The sequence below is a fragment of the Myzus persicae genome, unplaced genomic scaffold (genome assembly GCF_001856785.1).
Source record: "Myzus persicae strain clone G006 unplaced genomic scaffold, MPER_G0061.0, whole genome shotgun sequence".
NCBI lineage: Eukaryota > Metazoa > Arthropoda > Insecta > Hemiptera > Aphididae > Myzus > Myzus persicae.
The window spans coordinates 256,575-271,986 of NW_019103133.1; the positions used below are offsets into that span (position 1 = coordinate 256,575).

The 15,412-nt window shown below is 29.1% G+C and overlaps 2 protein-coding genes across 6 annotated transcripts; both read left to right on the forward strand.

Annotated features, from left to right (window-relative positions):
• The first annotated feature begins 682 nt into the window (after positions 1–682).
• On the forward strand, positions 683–5,555 carry LOC111033848 (inactive pancreatic lipase-related protein 1-like). Of its 5 annotated transcripts, none has more exons than XM_022314780.1 (7): positions 683–886; positions 1,931–2,060; positions 2,154–2,305; positions 2,708–2,956; positions 3,651–3,842; positions 3,913–4,006; positions 5,187–5,313. In XM_022314780.1, the coding sequence occupies exons 1-7, from the start codon at positions 790–792 to the stop codon at positions 5,197–5,199; spliced, it is 927 nt and encodes a 308-aa protein (XP_022170472.1). In that variant the 5' UTR covers positions 683–789; the 3' UTR covers positions 5,200–5,313. The 5 variants fall into 5 exon arrangements, with proteins under 5 accessions (XP_022170472.1, XP_022170471.1, XP_022170473.1 ...); XM_022314779.1 differs by lacking the exon at positions 3,913–4,006 and adding an exon at positions 5,430–5,555 and having other exon boundaries at positions 684–886; positions 5,187–5,349; XM_022314781.1 differs by having other exon boundaries at positions 684–886; positions 3,651–3,849; positions 3,937–4,006; positions 5,187–5,296.
• Positions 5,556–10,187: 4,632 nt separating this feature from the next.
• On the forward strand, positions 10,188–13,489 carry LOC111033847 (pancreatic lipase-related protein 2-like). The gene is made up of 7 exons (XM_022314777.1): positions 10,188–10,385; positions 11,153–11,279; positions 11,366–11,517; positions 11,933–12,181; positions 12,302–12,490; positions 13,024–13,186; positions 13,254–13,489. Exons 1-7 carry the CDS (start codon positions 10,304–10,306, stop codon positions 13,294–13,296), a joined length of 1,005 nt encoding a protein of 334 aa, XP_022170469.1. The 5' UTR covers positions 10,188–10,303; the 3' UTR covers positions 13,297–13,489.
• Positions 13,490–15,412: the final 1,923 nt, after the last annotated feature.

A 15,412-nucleotide genomic window follows, 5' to 3' on the forward strand; every position in this document is an offset into this window, starting at 1 on the left:
TAGAATTTCATACCTTTTAAAAAATAAAATTTCGTTTGAGTGGGCGATAAATTGACTAGGGTATTAGTTATAACTAATAAGTAGGTACATATTTTAAGTTTAGTGGACTGGAGTGGCGCAGAGGTACTGTGCAAAATGTTGGTCCACTAGTTTATACCTGATTCGGCTATGTATCATCGCTGACGGGTGAATTCAAATTTTCTCTTGGAAACCTTCTATGATAATAAATATTCGTACCAAAACCATAAACACAACATTAATTACGATGCATACACACAAATTGATAATAGTTAACACCACTGTGACTGTATTATTATAAAGAATACAATTTAGCTTTTTTATTTTTCCAGAATCGTTGTAGAGTAAAATTAATGCTCAATGCTTATCTTAAAGTGTAAATAATAAAATATGAGTATGAAGAAAAGAATTTGAAATTAATTATTTTCTAAATTGTACGCAATTAGTAGGTAGGTAATTACTATTTACAACTATTTAATAAAATGTAATCATTATAAATTTCCTTGTTTGATCAAATAATGTTATCTAAATATTATCTATTGTGCAAGAATCCAATTAAAATACATTATGTATATTTAGGTGCATGTATGTAAAGATATGGGTATTTTATAAAAATTAATTTTATTATTGACATAAACACAAGTGCGTGTTAAAAGGATCTTTCAATTGAAATTCGTGTCGTATATTTAGTTGTATTTATGACAGTTGTTGCGATTCGATTATTGTCGACTACAATATAATTTTAATTTACCGCGAAAACGACTCTGTCAAATGTCAGTAAAATTGTTAAATTATCCAATTACAATGAAAATACTGTTTAGCACGTTAACCGTTTTTGTTTTTACTTATGATATTACATTGGCAAGCGGTAAGTTGTTATATAATATATTGCAAAAATACATTACATTTTTATTTGGATGTGATGCATTAAACTGTGTAGGTATGAGTTCCAGCAACACATTTATTAATCGAACCATATGAAAAAATTATCTCGACACGCTGATCAATCGAATGTATAATTAATTTAAAAAACAACTTACACATTAAAATGACCTATCGATCGAAAATTATTAACACCTTCTAATGAAAAGCAAAATTGAATTAAAATTTTTAATTGATTTGTATAATTGCAAATAATTGCAATTAAGTTAGATAACAAGAATATTTTTATAAAATATTATGATTTAAAATAAACCATATATTCCCATAAACATAGGCAATATCAATGTAGGTAATTAGTAATTACCATATTTATTCTTTAATCTGAATTGATTACAGAAAAATAACGGTGAAGAAAAAATATAAAGTAATTATAATTATACATATAAGTACTTACTTAGGATTGCATGTTAAAATAAAAATAATGAACAATATAGTTAATACATGTTTGCCAACTAATTTAGAGGCATTTGTCCCCAAACAAGAATACATTTTGTGAGCGTGTGTGAGTCATTAGATAAGAAGAAGTATATTAGCACAGTATTTGAATAGGATAATTTAAATTTGGCTTTTAGATTTTGATGACGCTTCCACTTGTTATCTCGGCAATAAAACTAGGCAAATTATATTATCGATATATGAGGTTTATACTCACTTATTAAAATAAATTAAATACGTATATAAACGAGTGATGGAGAATATTGTTAAAATATCCTTGATATTTCCCTATCGAAATATTTTCATAAATAGAATATTTTTATTCTGTATTTTTTCAATTTCTTAAATTATAATCTGAACCTATATTTGAAGCAAAATTAATTATATTTTCGTGGAAGAAAAGATAAAATCAAAAACGGGTTTGATTAAGTTTCACGCACTTCAATAATATTATATATATGATTGAACATTAAAATATTATATTTTGTGCTAAACACATTTTTAGAATATATATTAATCTTGTCATTTTTTTTAGACCCAGTTGACGTTTTAAATGATGAATTTGATAATTACATAGAAGATAATTTGTACGACTTTGACTTTGGTTACGAGAACTTCGCACATTACGAAACATCGAAACATGTATTCTACTGGCTTTACACGAGGTATAATTATTTTTAAATAGTACCCATATTAATTAACATCTTAATTTGATTTTTAAATACAATCGATTGAAAGTTTTTTTCTTCAAATTTTAGAAATAATAGCGATGGTCAACTTTTAAACAGAAGTGAGCCACACATGATCGAGTCAACGACGTACGATCCAAGCAATCCAATTAAAGTATTAGTGCATGGTTGGCTTGGCACTACTCAAGAAAAATCGGGCATTTGTTCTTACAATGTAAAATGTAAGTTTGTAAATAGTCTTATTCAATAAGAGTGATTAGAAAAATAACATTTTCGACCTTTTTCTAACATTTAATCGTCTATACCTAATCAACCTTTTATTATTAGGTCTGGAATTGTATAGGATTTTGCATTTATTGTTATGATTTGTTAGATATATCTTTCAAAGTACACATTTTAAAATTGACATCAACAATTTCAAGTTTACTATTTTTATGCCTATTGTTTATGGTTAGGTTTAAGCGTGATTTAATAAAAATGTAGGTAGGCATAAAACATTTGTAGCCGTTTACAGATGCACCATGCACATTTCTTAAAATGTTTTTTTAGTGCTTGAAATGCTAGCCCCATACTATACAATACTATTATTATTAGTTATTATACTCTTAGAAAATATTTTACAGCGTATTTAGAAGTGGGCGAATACAATGTGATCTGCGTGGATTGGAAACAATATTCGACTGATATATCATACGCGGTCGCGAAGGCGAGAAGCAAATACATTGCTCTGGATATTGTTAAGATGTTGTTGAAGATTACGTACAATATGACGGAAGGCTGCTATGAAACTATTCACGTGATAGGACACAGTATGGGAGCACACATTGCCGGACATGTCGGAAAAAATTTGCCCGGCCTTTATCGGATCTCAGGTAACCTGAAAACGTGCAAACATGATGCACTCTGAAAATATTTATGCTTTTAAAAATTAATTTCACCTGTTCGATAGATCAATGAATATTTTATAATCACTTTTTTCTCGTCCACCCCAAATCACGATGCCAGGAGTTTCTGACGATTACATAATTCTGTGAAACCCTTGTTTCAGATCGGGTTAACGGCGTTTCCTAAAAGTTAACGATAATACGATATTATACTATATTATTATAGTCATAAATCATAATTCACCATTACCTAAGTTCTCAGTTTCTTATTATTGGCACATGGGCAATTACGCATCACCAAATGAACATTTCACAAATACTACAAACTGACAATTATTTATTAATTATTCTAACTATTCAGGTGTTTTTAAACCGTTGCCCATGGACATATTTTAAGCATACTTCGTATTTTTTAACACATTTTTTATCATTCAGTACTTGTTTATGTACTCGTATTTTTAATTGTCTTATTAATTAATTACTAATTACAATCTTTTGAGGTTTTATTTCAGGTTTGAGTTCCTGTACGGCTATACAAATTTGTATTTGCAGTGACTTTCATAGATCATAGATATATTTTTTTTATTTCCTTAAGGTTTCTGGGGGTAGCCTACATAACCTCCAGCACTCCTCTGGCTAACCCACCGATGAAATTAATTTTTTTACTGTCAATTGATTTCAGGTCTAGATCCAGCAAAACCGATGTACGAGAAAAGTGGACCAGATGACAGGCTAGATATGACTGACGCGAAATTTGTTGATGTAATGCATACTAACGCTGGTCAAAATGGACTTGACAAATCTATCGGTCATATGGATTTCTACCCAAATGGAGGATCAAAGCAACCCAATTGCAGTGATAGTTCAAACAAACGTGATTAGTTAGAATATTAGTCAATAACTAAAAAAAAAAATACTATAATTTAATATGAACACTATTGTAGCCGATAGGTTCAAATTTTTTTCAGTTATAGGTTTTCCCTTCTCTAGAAATTGGAAAATATCTATACTGCAGGTTGATCGTCAAATTTTTAATAGGTACTAAATTAGCTTTATTTTATAATGTTTAAAAAACATAGCCTTTTAAATGGGACTTAACAGTTTTTTCTCACTATCGGATTTAAATTAATATTTTTTAAACTTTTATCCACGATGCACAAAGTTGCAAACAGTAATAGATTTATGGTCCAAGACCATTGACTTGTGTTTATCAGTTTATACACACAGTTCTATCATCATCATCATACTCTCTAGTCTTGTCACACAAGAAGTCCACCAGGTTATACGTATAATGAGTTGCCTATATAATTCCTTAAAATCGAATAGTGTGGAATTTTATAATATGATATATTTCTATTGTAATATTATTAACTTATTCTCTCTCGATATATAGGCAATTGTAAGTAAATTAAAATTAAAGCTTAGTATTTAAATATTTAGGTTTAATATTTTTAATTTTTCTCAACATTTCATTAAAATCTCATAAATAAAACTATTTTAAAGTGGGTGTCCTCCTACTGACGCTCTTGTATGGATTTTGAAGTCGATGCATTTTTAGTACAAAAAATAAATTTGTTTTCTATTTGAAAGATGAAAACTTGCACAATTGAAATGCACAAGTCACATTGGATTCAAAATATTACCAAAAGTCTATTTTCAGAATTTGTGACAAACGTCCTTATATAATATATATTATTATACCATATAAATTTTCTAATGTTTTGAAGTTTATATTTCGGGCATTATTTTAAGCCAATTCAAAAACCACAGTCAGATGTCACTTAAATAAGGGTATATACTCTTTCAAGAAAGATCAAAATCCGACAATTCTACTTGGCGTAATTGTTTTTCCTGTAAAGTCGTTTTTGATTTATGAAATTGGCTTGATTTTATATTTTTTCCGTAGACCTACTGCAGTATGGTCGCCTAACTGGACGTATAGAAACTTGTGTCCCTTAATGAATAGCCAACTCTGACACCCGTATAAACGTGAATGCATAACGCCAGGGCCGGTTTACAATTTTAAATGGATAATTAGTAATCAGGGGGAGGGGGATTTCGACTGGAGAAATGGACAAAGTCCGTTGGACATATAGCATAATATTTCACCGGGCCCCGAAATACCTAAGGCCGGCCCTGCATGACCCCAGAATAGCAGTGGTGGCGAATTTGACACGTATATTATTATATTTGGGTGATTTATTGTGTGTCCATATAGATGGTTCGTGTAGTCACGTAAGATCCTATCATTACTTCGCACACTCCATATGGTCCAGATACGATTATATAGCATACAGGTGTCCTAGTTGGGACGACTTTGAAGCGAATCTGTGTACCAATGCCAGCGTAAATCTGATGGGCGAATGGGTAAACAAAGACGGGTTCGTGGTCTATTCGTACATATTTTTCACGCCGTTGCTAAAATATTAAGTAAAAATACGATAAAATTGTTTTGTTTCAGGGAACACGGAGATTATTATTTAGATGCGTGCGTCCAAGATTAATAGACACAGGGCGACGTACAACTCTGTTTCTTTATTGGACAATTTTTGTATTATTATTAAAAATTATAAGTGTCAGTGATATATATATTTGATTTGTATATTAATACTCGGTGAATGTATTATTATACTTATACTGTCCATATCGATTAATTTTAGTCTATTTTTCAACACATAAATTAGTTTTGATTTTTTGATCGATTCTCTGTGACCGAACAACAAAATTCTACAATCTATACTACATTTATATAATAGTTTATATAATAGTTGTACAATGAATCAATTTAAATATATTAATAAATTATAATATCATGATTTAAACTGGTAATAAAGTATTTTCGCTAATCGTCATTTAGACTTGTATCATTGATTCAATATACCTACTATACGAGTCTACGAAATAAATTGATATTATGTGCAATACCTACCTACGTTTTTGCTATGCCTACTTAAAACTTGTTATATGAAAAACCGGAAGCCTTACTGATAGCTGAAAAAGAACATCTTAGATAATAAACCTTAAGTATTCCTAAGAATTTATAAAATTAATGATTTTTTCAAGCATTTAAAATTATTGCATAACACAGATCACCTGTATAATTGCTGCATTTGGTTATTAAAAATAAGTTACGTCGAGGTCGGAGTGACACAGAAACTCATATTTTTTAACTATCCAATATTATATTATTAATATGAATTAATTATTCAACATTAATCATGGCAAAACTGTTAACACGCGCAACACACTGTGTTATTAATTTTTTACTGCAATGCTTGCTGGTTTTTTCTCCCTCTCGATATTGTTACCGAAAATAGGTGGGCATGTAGGTACTGGATCTGCTGTACAATAAAGGTAGGTCGACTGGGTCACTGTAAAGGTGTTAGTAGTGTAAAATTTGAATTTACCGATATCAAAAGCGACGGTGGAAGACATAAGCGCCAAAATAAGGTATGAAAAAAAAGTCGTATCGTACAAAAGCGCCAGAAATTAAATACAGATATTAAATTTAGAACTGTATCGCTCAAAAACTCCAAACGCTTATATCGCTTATAACGCGTATTATCTGATTACGACAGATTGTCAAATAGACAGTGTGTGTGAGCAGTTTGTGTTATAACATATTGTTAGTACCTATTTCGTAAGCATCCGTGTAAGCGTCAATATTGATGTGCATTGTGCATGTATATTATAATTTATCATCGAGATTTTATTTTTATAAAAAAGCAACCAATCTATTAAATGTATTAAATATTGATGTACCACGTACCATGTACCATGTACCATGCACCATGCACCATGTACCACGTACCATGCACCATGTACCAAGTACCTACCTATATTATAATTTACTATCAACATAATAATATTAATATAATATAATTTTTATAAGATATAGACATTTTTAAATAACTCCCTATCTACTTAATACTTAAATAAAATATTAATTTTGGCGCAATTGATAGGTCATTTTTGTACCTTTATGTCGTACAGCCAAAAGCGAAGACGGTCAGCCAGGCTACAGGTATTCCTAAGTATATGTACTCTATGATATTAATGAAATGTGTAATGCAGTAAGATGTATTAATTATTGCCGAGAACATCGCATTTGAAAATTTCATTGTATGTAAAATGTAAATATACTAATATATTTATATACTTCAAAAGTTTCAAGTAGCTACGGGTAATTATTTTATAAATTAAATAAATTATAAAAGGTTTACAAGTGGGTACCACTCTGTTGTACTATAGTTGTTGAATATGTCATTTGAATGGATGTGTTAAATTTGAATTTGTTGATTAATCATCGCATACGAAAATTATTTTGAGCGAAGACGATGAGTCAGCCTAGCATACTTGAATAAATAAACATATTTTAAAATCACAGAAAAATAAGAAAAATAGCCAAGTTCTCATGACTACAAATAGCTTAAAAATTGAATAAGAGAAATATTTTGAAAATTATAAATATATATTTATATATATATCAACTGAATAACCCGGCTTCAACCGTGTGCAGTTTATTGGTGTGATAATTTTTTTCCGAAAAACTCAACCAAGAAATAATGTTTTCCGTTTATACAACTTGGGGAAATCCTTTCTCAGTGTGTCTTAACACCATAAAACAAAACTAAAGACCAAGTTTCATACTCATAGTGGTGGTTTCGGCTGGGTGACAAATTCAATGTTACCCCCTCTCAGGGTTTGAATTTTGGGCGTTTCTTGTGACAAAATAAATGTCTTTGAACTTAACTCATCTTAAACTCTGTTAAATGAAATCTGCTCCGATTTTCAACACAGTACTTAATTCGACTTGTCATGACCATTATAACACAGAGGTCAAAAATTATATCCAATCTCAGTAACTATTTTATTTTCTATAACCAATGGTAACAATATAATTAATAAAATAGTGATAGTTTTTCGTGTGTGGAAAAATAAAAATTAGCTAATAAAAAATAGACTATGTATGACATAATGGATCTAGCTTTCGTCAACAGATTCGGACATTTATTTAATAAAAATCGCTCAAAAACTTTAGATTTATAGTTGTAGATGCATAGCTGTAAAACCTGACTTTGCCAAAAATTAACAAATATAAAATACAATGCTATACACTATACAGGTGCGTATCGGTTTGGGTGTATTTCAGTTTTAATGTATATACCTCAGTTCACAGGAAAATCAGATTATCTAGTTTTGTGAAATAATTCGACCTAGATGGACAACCATGAGTCGTGAATTAGATTTAGGACTTGGTTACTTGGTATATTTTTAAATTTTTCTTTAAACTTTTCTGATATCCCTAAAAAGTAAAATAATATCTGATATTTTTGTTGAAATCAATCGAGTAGTTTTTGAGTACCTATATAAGTTACAAACTTACATTTTTTTTAAGATAGTTTTTTTAACTGAGGCTGTATAAACGCTACAATTTTATGTATGGTTTTAACTCATCTCCCAGAGTAATTAATTGCAAACCATTTATAAACATAAATCATTTCGATGTCCACAGTGAACCTCAAAATCCTTGTTTGAGGAACTCTTTAAAATGTAAATTTGGAAAGTTCTTTCTTATACGGTCTTTGCATCATAAAACGAAACTACTGACCATAGTTCGAACTTATTGCTTCAGTATTAAGTTCTTTTTGCCGGTAAGGTTAGGCGATGATGAATCAGTCAGTCAGGATAGGTTCTTATATATATATATATATAGATATATTATCATGTATGAAAAATGGTCATATGGCTATTTTTTGAACATTTAAAGTACCTAAGGTTATTAAAAACACACATTTGTGTAAAATCAATACATTTATCCAACCTAGAATTTATTAACCTAACCTACCCAGTATCGAAAACTCAAAATAAAGGTAAAATGTTTTTTGATTATTTTTATTCTTCGGTAGCTTAGTACCTTTATCAACTAGATTCTAACCTTGATATTATTTAATATACATTAACTCTGCATTTTTAGTAGACTTAAGATGCTCAATAAAAAGATCGTATAATAACTACTTACGCATATCTAATAATAAAATTTCGTCTTAGAACCGGAAACATAATATATTTTATCGGTTCTCTCAAGTTATATATTTAGTCATGAACAGTATACGGAACAGAAAGTCACTTGAGATAAGATAATCAGTTCTTGTAGTGTCTGTAGTACAATAATTTTTAAGTTGATTTTATCTTTAATACATTATCATACTAACACTGTTCCACTGGTTTTGGGGGTTTTTTTTTATCATTGATTGATGGAAATTTAATACATGCACAAGAAATTACGGATTAAGGCCTTTGTATTACACTGTTTCAATACGTATAAACATAAGAAATAACATGCTGACAACCAAAAACAAGGAAAACAAACAAGATTTCAGGGGAGGGGGCCTTGTTATACCTTGTTTGAGCCACTGTAAATTATAGTTAGATACTATATAGTAAGAAGCGTAACCAGAATTTATTTTAGGAGGGTGTTTTAATTTTGTTTTTTTTATTAGCTTAAAAGGCTTCAACATCTCAGGTTATTAACCTGTTTTAATTTTATACTTCAATATAACACGTTAATGAGCTCTCCATTGTCTAGTCATCACTTATCGATCTTCATAATATTATTAATATAGTACATATTTGTATAATAATAATAATCATATTATTGCGACGTATTTTGAAATCTGAATCACATACCTAGTATACATATATTTTTGGGTTAATATGGGTAATTGAAGGGGGTGTTTCAAGAACCCCCCCTCTGAATTTAAAATTTATAGTAGGTATATGTATATTGTGGTAAATATGTTGGTATAGGTGGTGTAATTTTAAATTTGTATGATTAATATTCTTCAATTTATAGTCTTATAACCCGGTCATAGAACGTGTTGATATGTTCAACACCATTTTTGTACGATCCAAATGATATCCAGTCTTCATTTGCATCATTCTGTTGTCACGATGTATCGCTTTAATTTTTTTTTGTTTTTTTACATACAGAGCCGTATGACAGTAGTATGACCAAATACATTTTTAAGAAATGAAGTCAATTAAAATTAAACGCATAAATAAAATAGTTTTTATAAGTAATTTATTAAAATAGAATACAATAGTTATATAAATAGTGTTATCTATACATTATATAATTTATTGAAATTTAATAAAATAGCTTTTAAATGGATAAGTGCTATATTGACATGATTATAAGTATCTGTTAATTAAGTATAAAATCATCATTCGATAGAAATCAGTGTTCTTCGTTAGTGGGTTTTGTGACAGTTACATTCAATTATATTATAGATATTATTAATATTTGTGATCCTGAAAAATAAGTTAACAGCAATGTTTAATTTTTTGAAATATTTTTTTATAAACACATTGTTGATTGTTTTTATTCATGCTTACGATATTCCATTGCAAAGCGGTAAGTTGTTATTATTACTTATTATAAACAGTGCATGTTTTTATAATATAAATTAGAAGAAGTAAAGATTTAATTTTTATCGATTACATTTTATAACTTTTAATATTCTACTTAATAATAAATAATAATATTATGGCCTGTTATGATTCATATAATATAATAAGTAGGTTAGTTCCTACCTATAGTACAAGAACGAATTATCAAGTGGCTCGATGAATATACAAATTGATAGGGATAATCGTATTTATCCAATAACCAACAATCACCTAAATAGTTTGATTAAAAAAAAAAAACACGATTTCGTATAGGTACAACAGGTGTAAGAACAACAAACAACATTACAAGTATACGAACAACTGAACAACTTCGTCACTGAGTATATAAAAACAATGCAACGCATAATATCTTGTTTGTACGTACTTATTTGTATGTAACATGTGACATGTACTTATGTGATTTTTGCAATTTATCCTCTGTTATTAATTAATGTAAATTAATCCTATCGTCTATTTCCACCAAACTTTCGAGGAAAAAATTATAAAACCAGAAAGGATTTTGGTTTGAATTAAATTCATGTGCGTCGTTAGTTTTACGAACTATTATATCTATTAGGCGCCTATACTTAGTTCAATGTAAACTTGAGTATGATTTTTCAATATGATGCGTTACCCACAGTCTTATATTTTTAGTTGATCAAATAACTACATTAAAATGTTTAAACAAATTATTGTAGAATAATTATCAGTGTTTTAAAATTTTGTTTTCAGACTCAGTGGCCATTTCCAACGAATTTAATGATGGCCAAAAAAACATTGACGATATTGACTTTCATGATGAAAACGATGATGGACTTTACCATACATCAAAACATGTGTTTTACTGGCTCTACACGAGGTTTAATTGTTTAAAAATCTAATAGTTAACATTTTATTTCAACTATTGAAAATAATTTGTAAAGCATTTTTTTCTATCCTTTTTAGAGATAATACCGACGGTCAACTTTTAAACAGAAGTGAACCGCACTTGATCGAGTCTACAACGTACAATTCATCAAATCCAACTAAAGTTATAGTGCACGGTTGGCTTGGTACCACTAAAGAAAAAGATAGTCTTTGTATGTGCAACATGAATTGTAAGTTTGTAATTTTGCATAATTATTGTGTCTTGAAAGTTAGAAAAATATCATTTCTGATTATTTGAAATGTATATAGGTACCTATAGATTTGAAATAAAATCGATACCAATATTGACTGTTAGAAGTACATTAGATTACATTTCATAACAATTAATATATTATTAGATTAGGTCAATTCAGTTTTTAGATAATAATATTCGTAATAATTAATAGTTCTACACATGACGCACCTGTTTACAAAAGTAATTTTTCGTTTATAAATCTTAATTGGGAGTTTGTGGTATGACTGCTACTGCCTTGCTTATTTTCATCTATAGTGAATAATCTTCGATAATATAGTATATTTAGTATACTTATACTTGTACGTATTCGAAGTTTTTAAATACAATTTAGTTCATCAAATATTTTTCAGCGTATTTTAAGGTGGGCGAGTATAATGTGATTTGTGTGGATTGGAAACAGTATGCGACTGACTTATCATATTCAGTTGCAAGAGCACGAGCCAAACACATCGCTCACGATATAGCTAAAATCCTGAAAAGGATAACGTATAACATGACAGTAGGGGTCGAGACTATGCATTTGATCGGACACAGTATGGGAGCTCACATTGTCGGATTCGTAGGCAAAGAATTGCCCGATCAGATTCCTCGAATTACCGGTAAATACCTACCTAACTGTAATAGTTCCGAGCAATGTATATTTTCAAAGAAGGATTTTTTCAAATTTAATCACAATACACATTACTTTAATACACAAATATTTGTATTATGTATTTCAGGATTAGATCCTGCAAAGCCACAGTACGAAAACAAAGGCCCAAACGACAGGCTCTATATTACTGATGCACATTTTGTAGACATCATGCACACTAATAGTGCCAAAAATGGGTTTACGAAATCAATCGGTCATATCGATTTCTTCCCAAACGGAGGACAGAGGCAACCCGGCTGCGGATCTTCAGACAGAGGTAATGCATTCGAAAATGAGTTAAAAATAGATTCATGGTATAAGTAGCGAAATATTAATTTAAATATTTTCAACATTTAACTATGCTTATAGTGAATAATAATATACGCATACAATTTTACCACAAACCAACCGAAAAGTTGAATATTGAAGCATATGTAGCTTTTACTGGTCTAAAAGATGGTACAGATTTCATAAAAAATAATATCATTGTAGCTTTATAACTTATAAATTTATCTTATTTGCTGATCTACTCAGCTCAGATCTAAAATATATTCGAAAAGACAATGTCAATAGGTATCTACTAAGATAATGTTTCGAGTGTTTACGGCCATTCACAATAATATTATGGTTGAAAATTAAATAAAATGAATACCAAATTGAATAATTTCGGTTATATTGCTTCATCAAAAATACGTTCGTCGCTTAAAATATTGTAAATCAACTTCTACAAGTCTTTTTAGGTAGTAGTTTCAAAGCATAAAATAGGAGTAATATAATATAATATAATTGTTCGATTTTATTCGTACTTAGCTACGGGTTCGTGTAGCCACATCAAAGCCTATCATTACTACGCACACTCCATATGGGCCAAAGAAGATTATGTGGCTCATAAATGTTCCAGTTGGGATGACTATACATCGAACTCGTGTGACGGCACCAACAGCACTTTTATGGGCGAGCACGTGGACATAGAGTTCGTATAGTTTTTTTTCATGATAATTAGTAAAGTTGAAATTAAATAAATTCATTGATTTCCTTAGGCAAACTGAAAACTATTATTTGAGAGCAGAAGTAGAGGACTAATAAGGAACTGTCTTGGCTGCAAGAAATGACGAATGAATTCATACATGTATATTTAACTAATTGAAAATTAAAAATTACGTTGAGTGCTTGATTTTTTGTTTGATTCGTGTACTTACTTTTTAAATAGTGTTCTATAATGAGAATTATTTTATGTCAATAAGGGTTAATAAATAATTATTTTTTTAAATCAACAGACGGGCTTGCATTTATATTATTGTATTATTCAAGGGTGGTTTTGGGACAATTTTAAATATATCAGCACACGGTCGCAGTCGTTGTCAACCTCTTGGCGCTTTTACTCTTATGTAATCTGTTCATATTTGAGTTAAATTTTTGTTTCAAATATTTTTTTCTTAAACTTTTGGTTGTCAGTAAATAAATTTTGTTAAAATAAATGATTCACAGTGGCCAATATAATAATTATCTTTATATATGTATTATTACTCGAGTATTTTTTTGTCGTACCAATAACTCCATCTATATGGTACATAGTATGCCTAAAGAAAAATAGATATTATTGGAAAGATATTGTTGAGAAGGATTGCGCAAAACATGTTTTACACATATTAATTATCATTACGTTAATGTAGGTAAATTATAAAAATAGGATTACATCATTGGGTGTAATAATAGATGCCACCTGTTAGTATGTAAAAATAAAATAATAAATGCATTTAGTGCAATTGGCTGGTATAAAATATAAAAACCAATCACTGAACCAATTTATATTATATAAATTATAAAAAAAAATAATATTTAATTATTTTTGTCATTAAAATGTAGATAAGTTGATGTACATCTTATTAACAAAACGTTTGTATGAAAAGGTTCTAATTTGATTAATCACAACCAATGTCCAATAGTAAAATATTATTGTACTATAGTATTAACCATTATGGTATACAATGATTGATAATATTATTGTTTTACTTGCATCATGAATACAAACACGGAGCTACGGTCTTTAGTATGATATCACAACATCACTAAACTGCTAAATAAAAAATTAATAAATATAAGAATGAAAAAGTTCTAATCAAATATATTATTTTTAATTTTAGCTTGAAAAGGTTCTAGTTTCAGAACTTTTTCATAGAAAACAGTTTGTAGTTTGTATTTTATTAATTGTATACTAACTAATACAGCAAATTATTACTATAATTTTGTGAATTGAACTATACGAGTTGCAGTTTTATAATATGATAATTCTGTGTAAATAAAGTTAGGAATGGATTAAATACTTAAGTACAAGGCTTGAAACTAAAAACATTTTTTTCCGATTTCGGTTTTCAACGGCTTTAGCCGGCATTCAAAATCGGTATCCAATATCGGCGCTGCAACACTATTGCGCAATTTTTCCTTTTTTGACCCGGTTAATAACACCACGATTGCGCAAAAAATTTGGAACACGATTGCGCCCCGATCCCTTTTTACCTGTTAAAATCACAACACCATTGCGCACCAAATGATATGTGTATATACTATATACTATGTATAATAATTTATATATAACATACAATAATTCAATACATTTTCATATACACGCACTTGAACCATATAACTAGTTATTAGGTCTATGACTTAAACTTATTACCTATTAATAATATAATATCAACAAATAAATAATATTGAGTATATTGACTTTAATATAATTTATAATACTATATATTTTCATTTGAAAAAGTGCATTTTGTGAATTTATAATTTGAGTGCATGTAATATGTATAATATGCAAGTTATAAAAAGTATGTATTGTATGTATATTGTATGCATTATTTTATATTGTATATAAATTATTATTTATAGTATATACACATATCATTTGGTGCGCAATGGTGTTGTGATTTTAACAGGTAAAAAGGGATCGGGGCGCAATCGTGTTCCAAATTTTTTGCGCAATCGTGGTGTAATTAGTCGGGTCAAAAAAGGAAAATTTGCGCAATCGTGTTGTAGCCAATATCGGTTTCAAGCTTTGCTTAGTGTATTTTGAACATTATCTTCGTCGAATTATGTCTGCTTGCTGAAATGTAACCAATAAAAACTTACAAAATATAATTTTTTTATAAACATACCTAATTTTAAAACATTGTAAAAAAGTACATCTGTGATTTGTATT